The 24,911-nt window shown below is 54.5% G+C and overlaps 1 protein-coding gene and 1 long non-coding RNA gene across 3 annotated transcripts in view; both read right to left on the minus strand.

Moving 5' to 3' along the window:
* The window catches only part of Atxn10 (ataxin 10), a 135,234-nt gene extending 130,635 nt beyond the window's left edge, over nucleotides 1-4,599 (minus strand). Inside the window, exon 1 of one of the 2 annotated variants that reach the window (XM_063243710.1) lies at nucleotides 4,260-4,599. In XM_063243710.1, the coding sequence (XP_063099780.1) occupies nucleotides 4,260-4,375 (116 nt within the window). In that variant the 5' untranslated portion in view covers nucleotides 4,376-4,599. The remainder of the gene's footprint in view (nucleotides 1-4,259) is intronic. The other variant, XM_003461317.5, reaches the window with a different exon arrangement.
* A 15,343-nt stretch (nucleotides 4,600-19,942) lies between these two features.
* Nucleotides 19,943-24,708, minus strand: LOC134474844 (uncharacterized). Its single transcript, XR_010045722.1, has 2 exons — nucleotides 24,304-24,708; nucleotides 19,943-21,983 (listed from the first exon to the last, which is right to left on the minus strand). It is a non-coding gene; the product is annotated as an uncharacterized LOC134474844 (long non-coding RNA).
* Between the last annotated feature and the right edge of the window lie 203 nt (nucleotides 24,709-24,911).

Genomic DNA, 24,911 nt, shown 5'->3' on the forward strand with positions numbered 1-24,911 from the left:
TTCAGCACTTTACAGGAATCTAGAAACGAATCAAACAAATTTTATAAAACAATTAACTCAGAAACAGCTGAGGATGGTGGTTCATGCCTACAACCCAGCACTCTGGGAGGCTGATACAGGAAGATTCCAAGTGTAAGCCCAGCCTCGGCAACACAGCAACTCGGCAAGACCCTGTCTCAGAATAACAAGGGCTGGAGAGGTAGTACGAAGGCCCTGGGTTCAATCCCCAGGATCACAAATAATTCAAAAATACAATCCCTGACTCAAAGCACAGAATACGTGACAGATGGTTAGATGCAGATGAGAGAACCAGAAGAAAGGTGAGTAGAAAATTTTCAAACAAAAACTTGGAGAAAAGTATATTATAGCAGCAGCTTTAACATAGGAGTGGCTGGAGTTCCAGAAGCCGGGAGTTGAGAGGCAACATTTGAAGAAATACTGGCTGACGATGTCCCAGATTGGTGAAAGACATCAAACTCAAGAATTATCCAAACTGGACAACTAAAAAAACCAGACAGCACTGCCCTCACAGGTCTTCCGATCTGGAAGAAGACAGAGAATACACAAGGTATTTCTAGGTGAGAATGCACTGAGTGCTTTTTGAAAAAGTTTGTAAAATGAAGGGGCTCAGAAGCGTGAAGAGAAGCACTGTTAATACACTAACTTGGAAGAAAAATGATTTTGACTCAACACAGATTAAAGAGAAAAAAGAAAAACTGACAGCTCAGGGGGGGAAATTCCTATTACAGGAGCAAAAAAAGACACCACACCTGCAAAAATGAGCAACAAGGTACAGCGCCGCCGCCACACAGGGATCCAAGCATCTGCGGTCAGCGCGCTTCGCGCTCAGCGGTGGGGATGCAGCGGTGAACCCGACACGCTTGTCAGATGCGGAACCAACGTGCAGCCTTGTGGAAAGCAATTTCAAATGTTACACTGGTGCAGAACTCGCAAGGGCCACAAGGAATCTTCCCCCACAAGAGAATGCATTAAACGCCGCACCACGAGGCAGAACTTTTACAAGGAGACAAACACTCATGTGTGGCCGTTAAAATATGACTAAGGTCCTGAGTCATCACTGGCACTCACTTCTAATTAATCTGAATTTACACAGTTCCATGTGGCTGACATGGGCACTAACGAGGGCACTGGTATAAAGTATGGCCAAGGATCCTGCTGGGCTCCACTCTCCGTTTGTGGGATCCAGAGAAGTCTCAGATACATCAGAGTGGTAAGGGCGGAAAATAAAACCTCCAGAAGACCAAAAGTAGAATTTTAAACTCATTTGCTTTGCTCTAGAAAGGGGCACAACTTACAATAACACGGAACACAGCAACAGGGCATAAAAAGCAACTTAAGTGTGAACTACACAGATGTCAACATTAAACAAAAGATACAAGACAAACATATAGTAGATGAGACAAAAAATAGCTGCAAAGACTCTTAGGACTGACATTTTACAATGCTGCATGAACAAATGTCAGTGACTGGGGTTCCGTCAGCGCTTAGAGCACAACTGCCACAGCGTGACACTGGAGATTAGATTCATGACTGGCTGCTAGGTACCCAGGACCCCTCAGATTTAGGGATTTAAAATGACACTATGTTCTCCCACACCCAGATGGGAGGGCAGGGTCCTGGGCAGCTCAGAGTCCCTGGAGGCTGCACTCGTGGCTGAAGGTCTGATGGGAACCAGATATCCACTTCCAAGGTAGCTGGTCAGTGGTGTGGGCAGCAGGCTCGTTCCTGCCACAGCACTCAGCACAGTGCCAGCACCTTGCAGGGCCCCATCTCAGAAGCTGCATCCATCTCTGCTGCCAACTCCACTGCGGGGCAGGGGGCTAAGAGCAGTCCACACTCGGGGTAAAACTCGCCTGCTCCAGTCAAAGAATTTGTGGGCATGTTTAAAACCACTTACCATAGGACGCAAGCATTTCCTCTCTCTCGGGGTTGCTAAAATCTGTAATGAGACCCTGGGATTGATCGATCTCTCTCTGTCTGTCTCTGGAAACCTCAAAATTAGAATAAAGTACCATCTTCCTGAAATACCTTCGATTGTTTCCAATAAGGCAGGAGATCAAACAATTTGGTTCTCAGTCCCTTAGGGCTATTTCTTAACAGCAGGCCCTAAGTGCCACCTATTGTGCATAAACCACAGTGCCACACACACCACAGACCTTCGGCACAGTCCAGCGAAATGGATATTACCTGTTTCCAGAGTCTATGGAGCCTAAGCCAGGATGCAGACCTGGAGCGACATGGATGCAAAGCCGCTGCCTGCACCTCCACAGACAGGCGCCTGCCTGTTTTATGGCACTAAGGAGCACAACACACATGACTTCTGCAGTCCTCCTCAGTGCTCGCTCTCCCACGAAGAGGAAAGACGAATCTTGGAACTTCTTACCGTGTTTCCTCTTGTCCTCACGTTGTCTGGTGTTTCCTGCCTGCTATTCTAAGGACCCACCTGGCTCCCGGACCTTGGGTCACCCTCCCGGGGAGTCCCTCTGCATTCCCACTCGGCCCCGCCACCCAAAGGTGAGTAAGGATCCCTGTGGGGGCAGGCCTCCAGCGGTCCTCTCAGGGACAGATCCCTGGTGATCCACCCACCCAAAGACACGGACCAGATGGTGGCAGACACAGGACCAGAAGCCTGTCAGAGTCTCTCCTGGCGACCTGCCCCTCAGAGTTCACTTTTCCTGCTCTCCAAGCTGCCTACAACAAGGACAGCAGAGCTTGCATCCAGCTGGAAACAGTCCATTTCCTCATCCCCACCAACAACCCACCTGGCCTGAGTCCTGTCCCTTCTGTCTCAGAACTGTTCCTCAGGATCTACCCTCTCTGTCCCCACAACCTCCTAAGTCAGGTGCTTTTCCACTTGGGCTCTGCTATACCTCCTGAAGACCCCCTGCTGGAACTCTGCCTCTTTACTCCCTAGGCTGCAATCCCAAGACTCTTAACACAAGGACCTTCTCATGTCACTCCCAACAGGAGTCAGGAAGGGCACTGTAAACTGCTCAGGGCCTTGGACTTTCCCCAGCAGATTCCAGAAGCAGAAAACTGGTGAACAAACATCTCCGGGGACCAGACACTGAGAGCTGCCTCACTTAATCCTGTGCAGCTCTGCAAAACCAGCCTGGGCCCTTTCACAAACCCCGCTCTGTCTGCTACCCCTGTATCTGTAACCCAGCAGCTGCTGTAATCTCACACCTTCCTAGCTGTGTGGCACATCCCTGTGCGCCCTCTGTGCCAGCACTCCTTCCTCCAGACCTCCACGACCACTCCATGGCGCAGCAACTCCGACATGCTTGATAAACGAGTCATGTGACATTCATCTTGGTACACTCAGGCCCTGGCAAGGCGCCTGCTCCACAGGTGTTCCACCAGTGATTCATGATGGGGCTGGGGTCCTGGGAGGGCCAGGTCTACCCTAAGCTTCAAATCAACACGCATCTTAAAGTGTACCTTAACATAGCTCCCCAAAAGCTCAAGGAACGGACCTGGGGCTTTCACGCAGCTTGTTTTCCCACAGTGACTGCAGCTAAGGGAAGCCTCGTTAGAGGCAGGAGGACAGCTAGTGATCACCCGCCCGAGTCCAGGTCTTCCTTTCTCTTGTGCTCTCTGCCTTTTATCCACATCCCCAGGGCTGCGGGTCAGTTTAGCTCCCTCCAGGAGAGACCAAGGACTTCACAAGCACAATACTGGGGACCCTCAACCCGTGTGTTACATGTCAGTGTCAGCTGACCTTTCTTTAGCACTCGCTAGGCCGGTCCTCGGGACTTAACATGCATTGTGCCATTTAATCCTCGTGGCAACCCCACCAGGGAGACGGCGTGCGACGTGACTCCCACCCAACTGCTGAGCGAACGACCCCGGGAACAAAGGGACACAATCAGGCGAGCACTGCTTCACGCACGGTCCGCAGCGCTGTATTTCACCCGCCCCTCCGCACACTCCGCGATGACGGGACACTCCAGCCCCACGGCCAGGCCACAAGGCTAAAACACCCGGAGAAAGCGCCTAACAAGCGGGCCGGCGAGGCCAGGAGCCACATCCAGGCCTGAGGGCTCCGGGCATCGCCTCCTCCGAACCCGCGGCAGAGATGTCCCAGGCCTGGGCTCTCCGGAGCCGGGCACGCAGTCCGCGGCTCCCAGGCTGCGTGCGTCGCGCCCCGCGGAGCCCGGCCCGGCCCGCAGCGCGCAGGACACCGGAACCGCCGCCCGCGCCGGATCGGCCCGCCCCGCCCCCTCCCGTGCCGTTACCGATTGCGCTGCTCCTTGAAGAGCGCCGTGAGCGCCCGCAGGGCCTCCAGGTCCTGGATGGGCGCGGGGACCATGATGCCCGACAGCCGGGCGGGCTGCGGCCTGGGCGCCGCCATCTTGCCGCTGGCGACGCGGGGAGCGAGCGAGGACCAGGAGGAGAAGGAGACGAGCACAGGGAAGGGGGAGACAGGGAGAAACGCGGAGGGGAGGAGCACGAGCGCGGCGAGGACGCGCCCCGCAGCCCGACCGCCGCCCCCAAGCGCGCACCCGCCGGGAGCGAGGCGGAGCCCGGCCGCCTCAGGCGCAGGACGAGGACTGGCGGTGGGCGAGGGGCGCGGCGGAAGTCCCGCCCCCGAGGACGGAGCGAGGCGGAAGTCCCGCCCCTGGGGTGGGGGCGCGGGTGAAGTCCTTACGGCGAGAGGGAGGCTGAGGGAGGGCGCGCCGGAAGCAGGCGCCGCGGCAGGGCCGTCATCCTGCGGGGGCTGGGGGAGGGGGTCCCCATGGGGGGGCCGGGTGGGGAACGGAGAGGGCCAGGGACGGAGGCTGCCCCAGGGGAGGGAGGCAATACCTGAAAGGTGTCTCCACCGGAGAGGGAGCGCAGGTGCCCTGGGGGGGTGGGGGGAGCAATGCGGACTAGCGTAGAGGGGAGAGGGCACTGGGGGCCAGGGACCCCCCGGGCAGAAAGGGTGCCTGGCAGAGGTGGCTCCGTGGGTGGGAGGAGGGGAGGACCCGAGACTCAGGCTTCCCCCAGTGAGGAGCTGCAGGACAGGGCCCCGGGTGGCGGGGGAGCGGTCCCATAGTAGGGAAGATGAGGGACAAGCGCACCCCAGGGAGGCGATGCCCAGAGGAGTTCCAAAGAGGGGGCGCCAGGACAGTCTCACCTGAGGAGAGGCCTCCCATGGGAGGGCCCTGAGACAGCGGCCCCCCTGATGGGGAGGAGATGCCCCGAAAGCTGAGGCCTCCCGGAGAAGGTGCTAGCCAGGGGGCCAGGCAGACGTCCCCTGTGAAGACCAAGACCCAGATGCTGGCTTCTGGCTTCTAAGTGGATCGCTGTCCCCAGCCCCAAAGCGGAGCGGTCTGTCGCCAGCCTGCAATCTTAGACGTGAAAGCTCAGTTCCCAGTTCTCATGGGCCCACAGCAGCACAGGGTGAGAATGCGTTGCTCCAGCTCACTGGGCTGGAAGACACAGAAGTCGAAAGGCACATTCTATACCAGGAGGGGCAGGCTTGTGGATTTGGGTTTGGTTTTTGTTTTGAACAAGGTCTGATGTGTAGTTCAGGGCTGGCCTTGACTTCACTGTGTAGCCGGCTGGCCTCGAACTCATTGTGATCTCCTGTCTCAGCCTCCTGCCGGGCTTGTTTTTCCTAAGAGAGATAAATATACTTTAGGAACCTTAATGCTTCCCTGTCTGGTGTTGATAACCCACATATTTTCCTCCATCACCCTGTCCTTGAGTGTACTTTAGACACATTCCTTCAGCAAGAATCCCTGCCAAGCCCTGTGCGTGCAGGAGATATGAAGATCGGTAAAAGATGGTTCCAACCCGGAAAAGCCTCAGACTACTGAGCAGAAAGACACAAACATAGTTGAGTCCAGCTGACTGCCCTGATACAGGATGTACTGATATCTAGGGGCGCTTTAAACACGCACTGGCAGACACACCCCTCTGCATTCCAGCTCAGGAGGGGGAGTGGGTTCATAAGGTGACACTTTCCACATCCATTGCTAAATAAAACTACAGACACCACAAGCAGCAGGGAGACGAGCTCTGTGCACACGGCTGACTCGGTTCTGTCATTCAGTGTTCCCCATCTCAGGGCAACTCAAAATGGGTGAGGAGCGCTGGCTAGCCAGCGGGGAAAACCTGGGTGTTCCCTTGAGGAGTGGGGGATAGTGAGACATTGCTGCTGGGCATGGAGGCCTGGACCGGTAGCTTTCTACCCGCAGCTGTAAAACAAAACTCCAAATCACCCAAAGCACGTTCCGTCTGACTTACTATTTTGCACCAAGAATAATTGAACCCAACCTCTCCAGCCCTCTGTGTCTTTGTCTGTCTGTCGATCTGTCTCTCTGTCTTTGTTGTACACACTCACCTGAGCTCTAGGTCTCCTGCCTCAGCCTCTCAGGTAGTTTGGACTACAGATGCATGCCAAATTACCTTTTTATGAGCTTTCCTAATTTATTTCAAAGTATAACACGCCACCCAAGCTTCGGAAGGGCTCAAGCATCTAGCCTTTCCATGTTATTTCTCTTTCCCATGCTTCTCGTCTGTCCTGTTAATGCATTTGGTTTACTGACATTTATCTATTCTGTTACTGCTAGAATATAAGCTCCAGGAAGGTAGAGATTCTTGTCTTTTGTGTTTGTTTTTGTACATCCAGCCTATTACCTAGCAAAAAATCAACTATATGGCAATGACTCAATAAATACTACTTGAATTAGCAAATAATATTTTAGAACTAGTCTTTATTTTCAGAAGGAAGAAGGGAACTAGCATGTGTCCAAAAGCAGTACGACAAGTCGGAAAGTTCAAGAAAGAGGGAGCGAGAGTCAGGTGTGGTGGTGCCCACCTGTGATCGCAGCCTCCAGGAGGCTGAGGCAGGAGGACCCAAAGTTCCAGCAACTTAGCAGTTTAACTAGGCCCTATCTCAAAAGGACTGGCGATGTAGCTTAGTGGGAAAGCTCGAGTTCAACCCCAGTACCGGAAAAAATGAGAGCAAAGAATGAGAAAAGACAGAGGGAAAGAGATTAACCGAACAGATAAAAAGAAGTATGGGAAAGGAAAGCAAAATAAAACTGAGTCGGTCAAACGGCGGGTGTTTCGACCACCCAGAATTGGCTTGAGGATGTCAACCTTGACCGAAGCCGTGGAACTGAGTTAATGTTTTACCTAGGTTAAATGGCATCTTCTAATGTTATGTAACTATTTACCTTAGATAAACCAGATAAATATGCCACCAGGTTGATGTACATGGCTTCCCCTCAGATAAAATCTGTGAAATAGATTTGTGTCTTGAGCCCTCCTCTAAAGAACTGAATCAGCAATTATTCGGTAATTTTTTTAAAGGGTAAATTGCTAGTTGTGGTGCAAACACCTGTAAACCCAGCAGTCAGGGAAGTTGAGGCAGGAAGATCACAAGTCCAAGCCCAGCCGCGGGAGTTTAGCAACTTAGCGAGACCCTGTCTCGAGATAAAAAGAGCTCATAATGTAGCCCATAGTGAAGGTCCTGAGTTCCAGTGTCACCAATGAAAGGAAGAAGGGGAAGGCAAAGGACAGGTGAGGTACCAGGCAAAACCAATTGGAACCCAAGTGCAAATAGTTAGGCCCAGATACAGAGCAAGAAGGGAAGGGGTGGGTGAGGGAAGACGCAGCGGCTGGAGAGCAGGCTTCCTGTCTGCCGCTCCTGGGCCTGAATTCCCTCAGCATCTCGGCATGAGGTTCTCTCCCTGGAGAGCTGATCGCCACCTAATACATCATCAGGAACAGCTCAGTCAATAGACGCCTCTTGTATGGGGTAGGTGTAAAAACGCCCCCAATGTCCCACATGCTCAGAGGGGGAGCTTTTGAAAGATTGGATCATGGGGCTGTTTACCCCCAGTGCATCCATCGCTGATGAGTTCGTGCCTGAGGTAGGTCTGGTGGGAGGTGGTCACTGGTGTGTGGCCGGGATGCGTTCTTCTCTGTGATGCGTTATCCCCTCTCTGTCTCCCGGCTGCCATGAGGTGAGGAACTTTCTTCCACCAGACCCTCACATCACGCTGTGTCTGCCGTGGATTCAGCTAGCCGTGCACTGAACCCACTAAAACCATGAGCCAGGTAAACTCCTTGAAGTTTCAGTGTCAAGTATTTTATCCAGTGACGCTTTGCTTGGCTTTGACTCTTTATAGCAGCCTTGTGCTGCTGTGCCCTTTATCCAAAGCATCAGGCAGACACACCTTGACGCAGGAAGAGGCTTTGGTGCTGGAGCCCGAGGGAAAGCTGTGGCGTTCTAACATGACAAAAGATGCACGAGACGGTTCGCTCTTGATTGCTGGATTCCCTCGTGTGGGTCCTGGCCTAGCTTCTCACCACACGTCTGTGCAGGCACCCGTCGTCCACAGTTAGGGCGGGGATTTGTCTTCCTCATGTCAGCCTTCCCCTTAGGACCCATGGCGTAAGGATCTGGTGACCTGAGGACTTAGGAGATCAAGAGAGAAGGAGAGAAGGGAACTGTGTAAGTGCTCAGGGTGGGCACAGGAAACTGCAGCCCACGAGCCGACTTTTTCTCTCCACTTATCTTCATAAATAAACTTGTGCTAGATACTGTCACTGTCACCATTTACATAGTGTGTGTGGCTTGTTTGGCACTGCAACGGCCGAGTCCAGTAGCTATGACACAGACTAGACAGCCCAGAAAGTGTGAACTCTTCAGCCCTTTGCAGAAGAGGTTCGCAGGCCCCGGTAAAGAGCAGGGGCCCTGGGCCGGGGTGCAGCTGGGTGGTGGGTGAGGGGGGGAGGAGGCTGTGCCCCCCCAAAAGCTGGGAACCAAAACAGTGACATTCTGACTTCAGTGTGCAGAAAAACGCAAAGCACCACCAACAGCTCTGTGCTACAGGAGGTGCCAGAGGTTGGGAAGTAACCCAGACACAGCGACGCACATCTATTACCCCGGTGATCAGGAGGATGAGGCAGGAGGGTTTCGGGTTCAAGGCCAACCTGGACAGCATGGCAAGACCCTGTCTCAGAAAGAAAAGTATGATTTAAAGAAGACAATCCTGAATGGGAGTTGAGAGTTGCCAGAAAGAATAACCATTGAAAATCAGCTCATCCGAGCAGGACACGGTGGTGCACACCTGTGATCCAGTGTTTGAGAGGCTGAGGCGGGAAAGTTGTGAGTTTGAGGCCAGCTTGGAGTACATAGCAAGACCCTGTCTCAAAAAACAAAAAACACCAAACTAATGAAAGAACACTTCGCTTCATCAAAATGAGCACCTGATCAAAAACCATAATAAAGCACCATGACTCACAGGGTTTAAAATGCACAAGAAACCAGAATGTTCAGTGGCTCTGCCGCCAGCCATGGTGACTCTCCTGGGTGTTGTCCTCTCCTGCCCCCAGCTGGTGCTCCCAGTCTCTCAAAAGGCCACCTCGGTGCAGGTGTGGCTTCTTCCTGAGGATTTCCTGTGTCGCAGCCAAGATCACAGGAGACCATACTTGGAATTTCTCCGTTGGCAGTGACACTCTCTGGACCCCTGCAGCCAACTACAGACATCTGTGTGGGAGAGAAACCTACAGGTGCCCACAACCGCCACTGAAGGTGGACGAGACCAGTGCCCTTCAAAGTGCTTTGTGAACGAACCCATGACACAGTTCCACTCCTGGGTAAGATGACAGAGACTCTCCTAAATAACCCATACACACATCTCCGCCCACCCCTGGAGAGTGTCATGAAGCCTAGACATACCACAGGAAGCAACATGGCAGGTTCTGAGAGTGAGAAGCAGACAGACTCTGGTGACAGGTCCCCAAGGGAGGGAGACAGTGTCATGAGTAAGCTCTACTCTGTGGCTGCATCTATTTGTAGTACAGGCTGGGCACAGCCTGTATGCCTTCTGGCCCAGGGAATGCAAAAATAAATTAAGAAAATGTAGATACTGAAGAGAATGAGCACCCCAAAGAGAGGAGGAGCCAGACAGGAGATCCCCAGTGAGCTCCATCCCTACCCCTGATTTCCACAGAATCCTACCATGGGGTTCAACTGAAGACCAAAGGTCTCAAGCAAGACTGTAGAAGTTTTCAATCCGAGTCCATGAAAGAAAATTGCCTGCAAAAATAAAGGAACTAACATTCAACACAAGAAAATAACATAATCCACCACACTTTAATAACAACAATATCAGCTATAATCCAAAAGCTACCTGAAATACAAAGAAACCAGGTGAAACCCACTCCCAAGAGGAAAGAAAATAAGGGGCTGGGGACTTAGCTCATCGGCATAAGCACTTACCTTGCAAGTAGGTGGTCGTGAGTTCAATCCCCAGTACCAATAAAAAAAAAATGCTAAAAATGTAGTGAACAGAAAGAGCATCAGGGGACTGCTGGGCTCTTCACTCACTGTAATTACTTACACATTTTAAAGGAGGAAAGGTTATTCGGTTTGTGGTTCCAGGGGTTCAGTCAATGGTTGGCTGGCTCCAAGGGGCAAAGGTGCAGAAGGAAGCTAGTTGCATCGTGGCAGCCAAGAGGCAGATAAAGCAAGAAAGAGCCTGAGATAAAGGCTGTAGGGACCAGACATGGTCCCCAGCGTCAGGCACCCCGTGAGTCAGCAAGACACACGGAGAAGTCTGCTTCATTAATCTCCTGGGCACCTCTCTAGTCAGGTCAGCAGTCGAGATTAACATAGCAGGTCAATATACATTTCTGATCATTGTATTTTCATGGTGAATTTTCTCTTTGGTCATTATGAAGTGTGCCTTGGAGTCAGCCAACCGTGGACTGATACCCCCGAAACTGTCAGCCAAGGGAACCTTTTTCTCCTTCAAACTGTCTGTGTCACATCCTCTGTCCCAACAACAGAAAGGTGATTAACACAGAAAATTGACACCAGAGAAGTTCACGGCTGTGACTATACCTGACAGTATGGATAATCCAAAGCCTTTGTGGGAGGGATTTTGGAAACATTTAGAGACCTGGTCTAAGGAAGCCCTGAAATTTATAAGCAGGTTTTAGCAGATGATTCTGATGGAGCTCAGGAGACCAGAATGCTGATGGAAAGGTGTGAGGTTTCAGATGAGAAACAAAGACTCCACAGGAAATGGAGCAAGAGGCCATTCATGTTACATTCTAGCAAATAACTAGTCTATGTTGTACCCATGCCCTAAACTCTGTATGAGGCTCAGCTTAGAGGTGATGGACTGAACTGATTTGATGGAGGAAAGATCCAGGTGGCCCAATGCCACGCAGCCCAGGCTATGGTATGGTTACTGCTGGCTGCTTTTAGCTAGATTTACAGTGAGAATCGGGCTAAAAAAGCAGAACTAAAATACTTGAAAAACTTGCAGTTTGAACATAAAAAAATTATAAGGTTGAGGCCAAAGAAAATATGGTTACTGAGGAGATGTATCATTCAGAAGAAGTACTTTGCACTGGACAAGAAAGATACCTCGAGGGCTGGGGCTATAGCTTAATGGCATGGCATCTGCCTGGTAAGTGCGAGGTCCTGAGTTTGATTCCCAGCTCAAAAAACAAACAAACAAACAAAAAACCCTTGAGGGCATCCCATAAATAGGCCAGACCTCTAGGCATCATAGGCTTGAGGGTGTAAACATATAAATAACTTTTCAAAAAGTGTAAACTGCCTTAAAGAACTGCTCTGAGAAGTAAGTCCCAAGGCGTTCTGCTCACTCGGGACTGCTTAGGGAGGTGTTTTCCTACAGGCACTGAGAGGCCTCTGCAGCCATGGTCCAAGGGGGACTAGCTACTGCCCATGCCGGAGCCAGATATTGGTGTCATCTGCTTGGTACCAATGTTGCAGACATACAGAATGCAAGAGCTGTGACGTCACAGAGACTTCCACCCAAAGCTCAAGGAAGCCCCGGGAAGTCAGATAACGAGTGACAGAATCACAGCCCCCTCTGGGCGCCACTAAGAGGGCAACTCATGACGATGTGAGAGTGAAGCTGGAACTGCAAAAAGACCCCAGAAATGCAGAAAGCCGAGCATTTAGCTGAGCCTTCCCGGGGGAGAAGCCACATGGGCTTCAGCCTGCAACGGCGAGCAGAAACACTGAAATGATGCCCAGATTTGGAGGTGGATTTATTTACGTCAACAGGTATTGATGGGGATCATTCCCAGAATATCAGACCCCGATCTCTGGTGGTCCGGAGCTTTTACATGACACACAGCAGGAGGTACGAAGCGGGGACAGGACAGCCGGGCAGTCCTCCTGACCGCTGGCAGGGTGGGCTCATGGGTACAAGGGTAGGTTAACGGTCATCAGTGCACGCAGCGTGCACAGTGGTGCAGGCGGGCTTCCTGCATGTCCGGTTACACCCTCGTGGTTACAGGGGCCACGACGGTAACTACAGAGCCCCGAAGCAGCTTCAGAGCTAGGCGGTCTCAAAGAACAAAGTTTTTAAAGAACGATTTCTCTTTACAGTTTTTCTCTCTCAGTCCCCTTCTTGTCCTGACTCAGAAAACCTTCTGCAGTGCTGGGCTGTTCTCCTTATCTGGAGCTGCATGAGGAGGGGGGCTCTTAGATAATCCGATCAGTCAGGCAGGGCCCTACCAGGAGGGTTAGCCAGGGCTGCAGGAGTCCCCAAAGGTCCCGGTCACTAGGCCTGCAATCATCCGCTTCTGCTCTCGTCCTCGAGCCGGTATTTAGCTCTCCTGTAACTGTTGCAGCCTTGCTGGATTGTTCCAGACTTTAGTGCAGAAACAGCAGTTTTCTCGCGGGCACCACGATCTCCTCTTGGTTGTTCTTGTCCAGCTCCCTGAGGGGTGACCTTACGCTGCCCTGTTTCTATCACCCTTGGGCCCCCTCGATAGGCGGCTGTGGACACACTCCCAGGAGGGGCAGCCAGATTCCACTCTGGCTCTGCAGCCCGTGTGTCCAATTTGTCTCCAGGGCACAGACAGAAACCAAAGGCTGACACAGCGGATTCCTCCTGGGTCCTCAGGACAGTGGACGTCCATGTGTCTGCAATGGTGATAATTTGGCAAAGACCAAGTCTGAGAATAACTGGGCCTTGTCCACTGAGACTTTGGACTGGGTTACCTCCCAGGTGTCCGTTTTTACCAGGTGAAACTCAACAGGGCTCAGGTTGTGGTGGTCTGCTTTCCCATGGCTAAATTAAACAGCCAGAACCTGGACCCCAACAGTAAGTGTCATGCTACAATGTACCCAGTGTCCAAGCTGTGAGAGTTGATTTCTGCCTGCTAGGTCTTGGTTTTGCTTTGGTTCAAGCCCCCTCCCCTTCCCCTCCCCTCCCCCCACCAGGGATCAAACTCACAACCTCATGCTTGCCAGACAGGCATTTAAGCTGCTGAGCTGAATCCCCAGCCCCTGAGCTAAATTCCTGGCAGGTTCCATTCTTTTCCCTCTCTCTACCATTCCTTTTTTTTGCCAATGTATCTTGGGAGAATATGACTTGCTTTTCCGATTTTATGGGTTCACAGCTGAACGTTTACCTTGAGTCTCAGAGGAGACTTTGGGCGTGGACTTTTGGGCAGGGTTGAACTGTTGAGGTGTTGGGGAAGCAGGATAGTTGCGACATCCTGGGTTGAATTATGATTTTGTTATAGTCTGGATTTGGTGATTAAGTGTGATTTAAAGAGATGTGTCTGGGTGTCAAGTTGGCAAGTAGATTTCTAGTGGTTAATCTTGATTGTCAGCTTGATTGGGTTAAGAGATGCGTAGGAGGTTAACAAAGCATACTTCTGGGAGTGTCTGACTGGTCCTGGGAGCTGTGACCTTGGGGACTGTTTTGATTACTTTAGTTGCTGGGACAAAATACCCAACACCCAAAATGAAGGAAGGAAAGGGTTATTTAGCTTACAGTTTGTGGAGGTTTCAGTCCACGATCAGCTGGGTCCAAGGCTGGGTGGCCTGGCACGGGGGCAGCACTTAAGGCAACAGCCAGCAGAAGCCAGCAGAAGCCAGAGCAAAAGGGGAGGAACAGCCTCTTTCCCTCCCTCACACTGTACACAGGCCACCCCGTCCCCAGGGCAGGGGCATCCACAGCACCTCTGTGCCCTCCTCCTGCACAGGCTGAGGATGTTTGCAAAGTATCCTGGCTCCCTGCTGAGTGTCTTAGTTAAACTTCTAGACTTCTCCAGTGGAAACACTGTATCAACCCTGACAGGAACTATCCCAGTGCCTGACCCCTGGCCTCCCTCTCTGGCTCCTCTGCCTTCTCCCTTCCTGGCTGCCACAATGTGAGCATTTTCCTCTTGCCATGTTTGTGCCTTGGAGCCAGCCGCCCATTGACTGAAACCACTGGAACCATAAGCCAAATAAAAGTTCTCCTTTAAAATGTAAATGTTGGGCATTTTGTCTCAGCGGCGGAAAGGTAGTTAACACATTGCACAACGAGGAAGTTTCAAATCATTGAAGCAAATTTGACAGAATTCTGGGGAGACGTGTAATTCCATAATAACGACTAGAAATTTTAATACTCCTATGTCAGCGATGGCTAAAACAACTGCATGAAAGTTAGCAGAGACAGAGTGCCTGAACAACGCTGCCAACCCTGCTGTTTCATTAAAATCTGACAGCACAGCATCCCACAATACTAGAATGTCCATTATTTCAAGTGCACACAGGTAAATCATATTCTGAGCTGTGAGATAAACTATATTTTAAAATATTCCTTGTTGTGTCAAAACTTGTGGGCCAAAGTTAAAGCAGGATGTGGAGGGAAATGTGGAGCTTCAAACGCCCACTTTGGAAAGAGCAAAAGTCTCCAATCTATTATCTAGGCTTCCGCCATATGCCTCTCCCCCTGCTCATGCTCCACCGCCCAGGGTAGGAAGCTCATCTGTGATTTACGTCGTACCCCAGCCCCTGGCACAGAGCTCTAAGGTGCCAGCTTCCCTGTACCACCCGGGCTGGGGACCCTTGTGCAGGCCAGCCCGGTAGCTCCAAGATGACAAGAAACATCGTGGCACAGTTTGTGACAGCCACGTCTTGGAAACAGCCTAAATGCTCACCAACCGTGAAGGGTAAAGAAGATATGGTTCTTTGGCACAGTGGAGTACTACTCTGCCATAAAGAAGGAGAAGCCCGGGACGTTTCTGGGTAAATGGGTGCAACTCGAGGGCCTTCTCTTAATGACATAAATTGGACACACACGTAAAGACCACAATGTTTCTCTGGTGTGAGAAACCAAAGGTGTAAATAAGGACCACAGTGTCTAATAGATACTATGAAACAGGATGAAAATGTTCAAATGGGGAGAACGAGGGAGTGAGGGGGGAAAGGCAAGAGAGGAAAACATTTTTTTGAATGAGAAAAGAAGGGGAAAAGCTTTGTAAATGGAGAGGGGATGAGGGGCTGAAGGGAGGGAGGAGAATGGGGAAGAGGTTAGGTCACGCACAGGGACAGATTCTCTATGCTGCATGGGGCCACTGTGTGCACCTAAAATGCACCAATAAAATCTGATTGTGTACAGCATAAAAACCGTGACGGTCTCCAGGGGGGCAGCGCCGGAAGCCGCTGGTCCTAGGCCAGCAGTGCCCAGCCGGGCAGCCTGGCTCCTCCACGGGCCGGAAAGCAGGGCCAGCGGCTGCATCTGCAGAGGAGGCCTGCGTGGGGCGTGGGGCGTGGGGGGCAGGACAGGTGCTGCTGAGCCCGCGCTGCCCTGCCGGAGGGGGAGGCGGAGGACGAGGCCAGCCCGAGGTGTCCACTGCGGCGGGGCCTGGAGGTGGCGGTGTGGCGGTGCGGGCGGAGGCCGGGAGCTCGGAGCTGCGGTCAGGGCACAGGGCAGCGGGAGGACAGGGACGGTCCCTCCGCTAAACCCGCCCGGGACAGAGGCTGGTCATCGCACCCCGGCCCTGCTCTGGCTCGCTGCCCGGGCGGCTCTGGGGTCCATCCCTCCTCCCTCCCGGCTCCCCGGGACCAGGGCCCTGAATGAGCTTCTCCCTCCAGCGCTTTCCTAGGCTTCCTCTTTCTTTCCTTCTTTCACTCCTCTTGTTCTATTTTCTTTTCCTTTCTCTCTCTCTCTCCTCCTTCCTTCCTTCCTTCCTCTCTTTCTGGGTCCACCGGTGCCAGGCAGCAGCTCCCTCCCTGACCACACCCAGCCCACACCACACATTTCTGAGCGATTTCCGAGCAGGACTCCTGCCGGGGAGCTGTGGATCTCAGCGGGTGGGCTGGGCGGCGGCCAGGTAGACAGCAGAGCGGGTGGAGGGGCCCAGAGGAGCGGCGTGCCCCAGAGCTGTGGCACCCAGATGCAGTTCCGGTCCGGGGATTTAGCTCAGGGGCACGGCGCCTGCATGGCAAGCGCGGGGTCCTGAGTTCAACTCCTGACACCAAAACAGTAACAAAGAAAAGATGTGAGTCCTAAACCCTCTGCCCGTCACCCGGTGGGCACCCAGACGGACCTCATGGCTCAGCCTCAGTAAGTAGAGAGGACAATGTAAATACTGGCTGCCGCTGGCCACTGGCGGGAGTGACACACAGCAGGCAGGCACCATCGTGCCCTCACGTGTGACAGATGTGCTCCAAGGGCCCCAGCGGCTGATTGAAACCGGGGAGAGTGTCAGACGCCACCATGTTTTCCTAAACAAACGTAAAATGAAGTTCAGCTTATAAATCAGGCCCTCCAAGCAGCTAACTACCAATACGACATCAGACTTCTGTCATAAAAGCCGTGCACACACCGTTTCTCCCAAAATGTCCTCGTGTCCTGCCCTCGCTGGGGCTGACGTAGGAAGACACCGTGCCCGCTTGTGGAGCGGAGTGAGGGGAGCTGTGGGCGAGTGGTGTGGGCTCCTACTCAGGCATCGTGAACCCAGCTCCATGGCCCGCTGCAGGATCTGCTCACCAAGCTGCTGAGCGGGCAGGGATGGTGTCACCCAGAACAGGTGCGCAGCAAAAGAGGGTGCCTTTCCTGGCTACGTGCACCCCAACAGAACGAGTCTCTTTGTGCTTCTCAGAACAGCCTGCAATTTAAAATTTAGCAGCCAAGACTGGACATGGTAGTGCAAGCCTGTAATCCCCGCGCTCAGGAAGGAGGCTGAGGCAGGAGGGTCCCAGCAAGTGTGAGGTCAGTATAGGCTACAAAGTGAGTTCAAGGCCAGCCTGAACTACATAGTGAGACACTGTCTCAAAAAACCAAACCAAACCAAACCAAACCTTAGCAGCCATTTATTTCTGGATGTAACTTCCAGACTGTAGCTGACCACTGGGAACAGAAAGTTCAAAAAGCCAAACTGAGGAATCGGGGGAATGAGCATCCCATTGTCCTGGCTCCATTCCTGTAAAGCGTGCAGAGCAGAGCCTTCCCCGTGGCTTCCCAGGTGGGGAAGGAGCCGCTCCACACCAGCCCTGACTCAGTTCCTGAACTCCGTTTCTTCATCGGGAAAATGGGTTCATGGTATCTGGGAGAAGGGTATGTCTATGAAGATACATCACAAGTGAAAACGTTTCAGACTCAAGAGCAAACTGCTATTCCAGCTCCCTACGGCCAGCCCAGATCACCCTGGTCCCAGTCCCCAGAGAAGATACTATTTTATTGGTCCTTCTAGTGGAGGCTCGTGCCTCCAGGCTGTGGTTGGGCCCCTCTGGGTCAAGTTGCCCGTGTCCAGATCCCTACCTGAGTGCTGCGTGTGACCTGGGAATGTCATGCAACCTCGGAGGGGCTCAGGGTGCTCCTGAGAGGCAGGGGTGGACGGTGGTCAGCGTGAGCAGTCAGCAGAGGGTGAGCAGTGTTCTGGTGTTAGCCGGCACAGTACCCTACTTTTGAGATCACCCTGTTACTCCAAAAATGCCATGTCCCCTCTCTTCAAATGCGTGGTAGTTTCTATTCTCTGCCCCCTCGGGATGGCCACACAGCTCCATCTGGGCTTGGGCTGGATGCCCCTGAGGGTGGACATGCATCTAGAGTGACTGTCCCCATCCTCTGGCTCCTCCCAGCTTGGCTTTCTGTTATTTCTGTTACTTTTGGGTGACCACCATCCCACCTCCAAGGATGGTGACACCCAGAGGGAAAAAAGTGTAGTAATTGACGGTTTGAACGTTTTTTTAACCTAGGCTTCCGGGAAAGGAGATATTTGCACAGGACTGGGGTGTCAGGAGGCGAGGCCGGGGCAGAAGGGTGGGAGCGGGTCTCCTGGGAGCTCCGGGCTGCCCCTCTGCGGTCACACGTCTCTGTGCTCTTCACTTTCGGGATTAGAGGCTTTATTAGGGTGTTGGTTTTGAATGTGTTTCTTTCTTTCTTTCTTTCTTTCTTTCTTTTCTATCTTGGGTTTGAAACTAGTGCCTTTACACATCTTCAGCCCTTTTTAACGGTTTCTCTTTTTGAGACGGGAGCTCAATAAATTGCCCAGACTGAGCTCAGACTTGCATCCTCCTGCCTCAGCCTCCCAGAGCACTAGGATGACGCCCAGGTTTCAGTAGACTTCTTTGTGTCGGTCTAGCGGTCTTCAAAGACGTCAATCTCAGACGCAGGAAATGAAACGGCGGGAGAGATTTCAGAGCTCAACACAAATGAGAGGCAATGTGTGTTGGTGTCATAAGAAATACCTGCTTGGGGGACTCGGGGTGGGGACACCTGAGGGCCCCGAGAGCCCGGGTACTGCTTACTCCCTGTGGGTCATTTCCTTGCATTCCCGGCTCTCTGTGCTGGGAGCTCCGGTTGTGCTGTGAAAACCGTGTGAGGAGCTGGCCGCACCGCAGAGGCCAGCGAGGCCGCTTTGCAGAAAAGCCCAGGACCGGCCCGGAGGACCCTGCACTGCATAGAGCACAGAAAGCCACCGGCCTGACTCCAGCCGCAGCGGCCATTTGGGGCCGCCGGGTGCCCCCTGGTGGCCGCTGGTGAAAGGCTCTCGTGGAGGAGGCTGACGGTGCCTGGGCTCGCTGGGGCCCCGGGAGCCGGGGTCCCGCACCAGCAGGACCTGGGCCAGGTGCTCAGCTCCCGAGCTCACCCCTTTTCCTGGCCACAGCGGCCCGGAGCAGTCTGGTCCCCATCCCGGTCAGACACGGCTCAGAGGCCCTGTACCCTTCAAGAAGCAGGAGAGGGGTCTTTCTGCTCCAGTCCTGGGACCCACCCCACCCCACCCCGGGCCAACCCGAGCCCACCGTGTGTCTGCTGCCCCTGCTTCCCTAAGAAGGTAAAGTCTGTCCCCTGGGCCCAGCACGTCACGGTGACACGGTGGCTCATGTTCAGAGCCACCTGCCAGAGGGAGGAGCCCAACCCAAGTCAGGGCTCAGCCCGACCTGCACAGGGACGCCATGGGGACCCTGCTGAGCAGCCTCCTGGACAGGTCTCCGTGCTGCTCATCAAAAACGACATCCTGCCATCTGGCCTGCCTGGGCCCTGTCCACTGATGATGCTGATCGGAACAATTTTTGGTTTTCAGGCGATGACTTCAAGCAGTGTCCAGTAGCTCAGTGTGTCGAGCTCCTCTTCGAGCTCTAGAGCAGACAGCCCCCCCCCCCAGGACACTTGGCAGTCTGGGGACCTGTGGGCTTTCAGACCTGGGCAGGGAGGTGGCTACTGACACCTAGTGGGTGACGCCAGCATTGCACAGGATACAGGCCAGCTGGCAGTGCTCACAATCGTGGGTTCTAAGGTCAGCCACGGCCAGAGCCACAGCCCTGGGGGGCGGGGGAGAGGGGTCTTGGAGGGTCACCAGAGCCAGGTCCCTTCTGTGGGGATTTTAAAGCATCCACACTTCTGTGGTCACGAGGTGCAGACCTGCAGCCCAATCAGAGCCCTGTGGACGCTGCAGGCCCTGGACACTGGGGGTCTCTTAGCACAATCTTTTGCTCTGGAGCCCTTGTGGCAATCTGTGACTCCTGGGACTTGTGTGTCCTTAACTGGCGCTTCTGAGCAAGGAGCTTTGAAGCTCAGATACGGGCACCATTAAATGAAAGCCAGCCGAAAACCAGCACCACTGTTACACACATGCCAAGGAGGTACAGTGAACGTCCGTGCTACACAGATGCAGTTTATGTGATTACTATTTTATAAATACGGGGTTTCAGCTGTTTCTTTCTTTTTTATTTTTTCAGCTGTTTCTTTTAACAAAGAAATGGTGAAACCCTGCGAACGCCCTCCAAAGCAGCGGAACAGAGGAAAAGCCGTGTCAAGTCAAATGCGAAAGGCCGCTCCCACGTCCCTAATTACAACTCAGAAGGGCCAACTCGGAAGGGCGGTTGTGGCCCCCTGACATTCGAGATCAGTTTTCACGAGCTCAGGTTACGCCCTTGGAGATTTTAGGAAGTTGCAGGATACGGAAGACATTGTTGAAAATCGGCTGCTTGACTTCTGCTAAACAGTCAGATGCGGAGATCAAATCCGGGTCTGCCCACTCCGCTTAGAGTGTTTCTGGTTATCTCGGGCAAAATGAGGTGGCAGCTTCCACCAGGCTGCCCAGAGGGGTCAGCCGCTGCCCCTGCTTTCCTGTGGCTTCACAGGCGCTGTGAGGGTCCGGGCTGCAGGCGCAGAGCCTGGGATCTGATGCTGCCCGCGTCACCCTCAGGTTACGGGGAGCCCCAGCTGCTGGGGAACACAAGCTCTTCCCCCGTTCTCTCCTCCTTCTTCCTCAGTCTCTTTCTCCCTGCCCCCGCTACACTGGGGCCGGGCACTAAACCCCAAGGTCAGCCACTGAACACCACCTCAGCTCCAAACCGCCTCTTCCGTGAGACCTTAGATCTGTCCACCAGAACACGGAACCCCAAAGCCAGCTGCAGGCCACTGCTGCCCTGTCCTAATGAACTGGGTGGCCCCTCACGGGTCAGTCTAGGCTTCCCGGTCCAGTCCCTCTGCACCAGAAGACCGCGTCCACGGAGCTGTCTCAGCTTGGGGTCAGGACTCGGAGACCTCCTGCTCCCGTGCCCGGCGCCCTTCCCGGGAGCAGGCGGCTCTGGCAAATAGGAGTGTGTTATAAATCACACTTCAGCGAGGATGACAGCGCTCTCTCGAGAGCCCTCGCCTCGGGGAACCTCTCCAATTTGTCAGTTAGAATTCAGCCTCTGCAGAGAGCGAGCCCGTGCTTGTTGGGGAGGCAGCTCGGTCCCTCCGTCCATCTGTCTGCCAGCTCGGGGACTTGCTGCGGAGCAGGGCTCGGCAGGGACCCGGCGAGGAATGCAGGCTCTCTGTGCGGAAGGCTCCATGTCCTCCTCGCCGGCCCGAGTCACTTCGCCCGAGCTGCTCACCCACGCCCAGCCTTTCTCAGACCCCAAGAGGACACATGAATGAGCTGAGAAAGCACAGGGCTGCGTGCACACTGCAGGCCCGGCTCCTCAGGAGGCTGAGGCAGGCGGATCTCTATGAGTCCAAGAACAGCCTAGGCAACACGGTGAGTTTAAGGCCAGCCCGGAAAATATAGTGAGACCCTGTCTCCAAAAACAAAAATAAAAGTCTCCAGCTGGGAAAGGTGCCTAGGTTAGGGCCAGTGGGCACCAGCAGATGGACAGGGGACACTGGTCATGTCATTCTCTTTGGGGAGCAGACAGGATGTGTTTTCCTCAGTGCCCTGGTCACTTGCTTTCCTGGGCACAGCCATAGGTCCTGCATCAGAGCCCATGGCGGCAGGTCCCCACCTTGGACGTGGCCAGCTCGGAGCTGGGCACAGACCTGAGGACCCACAGCTGGCCACCATCTCCGTCACGCCCTCCACCACTTGAGCTCAGATCTGGGCCCCGAGGCTTCTCACTGGCTGTGTGTCTCCAGGCACCCCGGGCAGCCTCTCTGAACCAGCCGCCTGATCCGCAAAATGCAGGTGAGGGGCAGCCCAGTGGCTTAAGCTGGTGGGCTTTCAGCTCCCTCCTGTGGCCTCTCCCCCTCCCAGTGTGGCCTGGGGCAGCGGAACCGGCCCTCGCTGTTCTGTTCCGGATTGCTCATCTGTCTCAGCGTGGAACGGGGAAGTGGCACACTCCTTCACCTGGCACTCTGCCTGGGAGGCTGAGGCAGGAGGACTGCAAGCTCCACCCAGGCTGGGCAATGCAGGGAGGCCCTGTCTCAGATAAAAGGGCTGTGATGGAGCTCAGTGCAGAGGACCCGGTTTGACGCCAGGACCTAGAAAGAAAGAAAAAAGTGAGTGTGGCGGAAACATATACAGAGGGCCCAGCAACTGCTACAGGCCAGCTGCGGCTCCCCGCTCTGTCCCCAGCTTTGAGCCCTGTAGGCGTCCGAGGCTCTGGGTGCCCTCCTCGGGGATGCACCTCCCCAGGATGCAGGGACCCTGCTACTGAGGCCACGGCCACACGGGCTGGCCCCTCCCCGGCCTCTGCACGGCCTCCTGGGGGACCCAGGCCCGAGACCCAGGCCTGGTGACCGCCTGGCTCCTCGGACCTCGCACCAGCTCTGGGGATGGGGAGGGTCAGCGATGAGGCCTGGGCGTCTGAGCTCAGCACCAAGTGGCCTCTGCTGGCCGCACTTCCAAGGACAGGACTGGGGCAGGACGGAAGTGCCTCTTCCGGATGCTGGCCCCGAACTCTGAACCTCTGCACCCCCGTGCCTCAAAGGAGTTGCTCCTGGCTTCCTGGCCTCTGTAGGACTTTTTCCTTCAACACCTACCTGAAGGCCATCTCCTTTGGAAAGCCTTCTTGGTCCCTGATCCGAACTATATGTCACAGCCTCTGTCCTCACCTTAAGCCTCAGCCCCTCAGCTATACCTCCATGGGACTCGGTTTACTGTTTATGGTCCCAGCGGGGACCACATTTTGTCAGTCAGTCAACAAACATCCCTTCATTTCTTCTCTGGCTGGCATTACACTGGGCATTCCTCGTCACATCCCATGCGGAGCAAATTGAGGAGCCACCACAACTGAGACAGATGATTTGTCCTGCTTGGCCTAAAGGAAGAGGTGGCCTCCAGGAAGCTCTAGCCTCTTCCTTGTCAAAGGTTCTACAGAGACCCTCAAGGGCCAGCACCTGGGCGGGGGAGTTGCCAACACCCTGAGGTCTGGCTGGCCACGGTTTCCCTTGCCATTTCGGTGTCACCAGCGCATGCAAGGCCACCTGGAGCAGGAGACGAGGACACAGCAACTGTGACAGGTCACACAGTGCACTCAGGCTGTCCCGTGGGAGAGGGCTGGCCCCAGCCTCAGGCTCCCTGGGTGCAGGGATCGGGGACCTGAGGTCACTGGCTGGGACAGGGTCCCTCCTGCTAAGGGCCAGCCTCCTTGGTGACCCCAGGGCTGCAGCACGAGGGAGCTGGGTGCTCCTGCGTGTGCCGTGTCACGGCGGCAGCCTCCACCCGGTCCACACGGACGCTGGCTGGCCGCACTTCCGGCTGCTTGTCCCAGTGCCATCAAACCCGACCCCACGCAGGGCCCCGTGACACAGACAGTCCCGGCTGGAGGAGGCCGGCAGCCAGCCTGCACTCGACTCCAAAAGCACCTCAAGTGCAAGTCAAACTCCTTAATGCACTTTCCATCCTCTGCAAAAGCCACAGCCCCGGGGACCGAGACAAAGCGGCCGCGCCTCCCGCGTCTCACCTTCCCTTTGATCCGGCCAGCTCGGGCTGGAGCCCGGGCTCCTCCAGGAGAGCGAAGCGGAGAGGAGAGGGATAATGGTCCGTAGAGTGGGGCCGAGTGTTTGCTTGGCCATGAAAGAACTCTGAGGGCTGGGAGGAGAGGGCCCGCGAGCTCTCCGGACGCGCCGCGGGAATATTAATGAATTAATGATTTACTCGGGGTGTACATGTGTGTTTGCTCTGCGGCCGGTGAGCATACAGCGTTTCCTTGGTGACCCTGACATCAAGCAGGCCTCGCCTCTCCGGAGCGCAAGGGCGGCTCTCAAGGGAGAGCGCGGCCCGCGAGCTCTTTGCAGTGTTTGGCCACGAGAAAATGATGGATTGATACCGTCTCAAGGAGCTCTCCTCTCCTCTCCTTTCCTTCCCGTGACGTCCAGATGCGACGTCTGAAACGCCACCCCCTCCCAGCGCGCCTTTGTGCTAACCGGGCAGCACCGTCCTGGCCGGGTGCCACCTTCACACCCTGCACACGCACGGACACCGTCGACCTCTCGGACAAACAGAAAGGTTGATCGGTGGTCACGTTGCATGCAAAACCTTTAGGGATCTCATTGCTCGGTCCGGGCTGGCCGTACACTTAGCAGGTGTGGGCAGAGTGCCGGGGAGCGGATGGAAAGTTTCCAGGTTGCCAAGTTACGGAAAAGAAGAGAAGGATGAGGAAGAGGAGGAGGAAGAGGAGGAGGAAGAGGAGGAGGAGGAGGAGGAGGAGGAGGAGGAGGGGGAGGACGAGGAGGAGGAAGAAGGGGAGGAGGAAGAGGAGGAGGGGGAGGAGGGAGAGGAGGAGGAGGAAGAGGAGGAGGAGGAGAAAGAGGAGGAGGAGGAAGAGGAGGAGGGGGAGGAGGAGACCCATTTACTCACAACAGCTCGAGTGGCGTGGACTCAGATCCCCGGGGTGCAGGCTCACGAGGGACGTGGTCCCACCGAGAAGGAGCAGAGCGAACACAGACTGACCTCACGCCCAGGCCGCACCACCTTCCCTGCCACGGCCGTGGAGGCCGCTCCTGTGGGAGGAGTCTGTCATCTTCCTCGTGGGAGACACGGAAAGAAATGCTCGGGGACAGGAGACAGACCTCTTACAGATGGGAAGGGGCCGAGAGCCGGGAATAGAAGGAACCAGCTGTGTCCCCTGCTCCCTTCATGACGGACGCCATCACAAGCTCCTATAAACACGCCCTAATCAAAGTAAAAATTAAAATATATAAAAGAAACAGAAGACCCGGAAGAGGAATCTACCGGCTGAGAAAGAACCGGAACACTTCCAGACAGGCAGCGAACGCCAGCGGCGGAGGGCGAGTTCACAGGATCGTCTGTGACTCAAGTGTCCTCTTTGCTGCTCCAGCTGCCCCTGTCTTGGGTCCAGGAGTCCACAGTCAAAGTCAAAGGGATCAGAGTTACTTGTCACGGCCCGTCCTCACCTCAAGCCCCAGCTATACTTCCATGGGGCCCTGTTTACTATTCACAACAGC

The sequence above is a fragment of the Cavia porcellus genome, unplaced genomic scaffold (assembly GCF_034190915.1).
Source record: "Cavia porcellus strain 051 isolate PalLab524CR breed Dunkin Hartley unplaced genomic scaffold, mCavPor4.1 scaffold_40, whole genome shotgun sequence".
In the NCBI taxonomy this organism is placed as follows: Eukaryota; Metazoa; Chordata; class Mammalia; order Rodentia; family Caviidae; genus Cavia; species Cavia porcellus.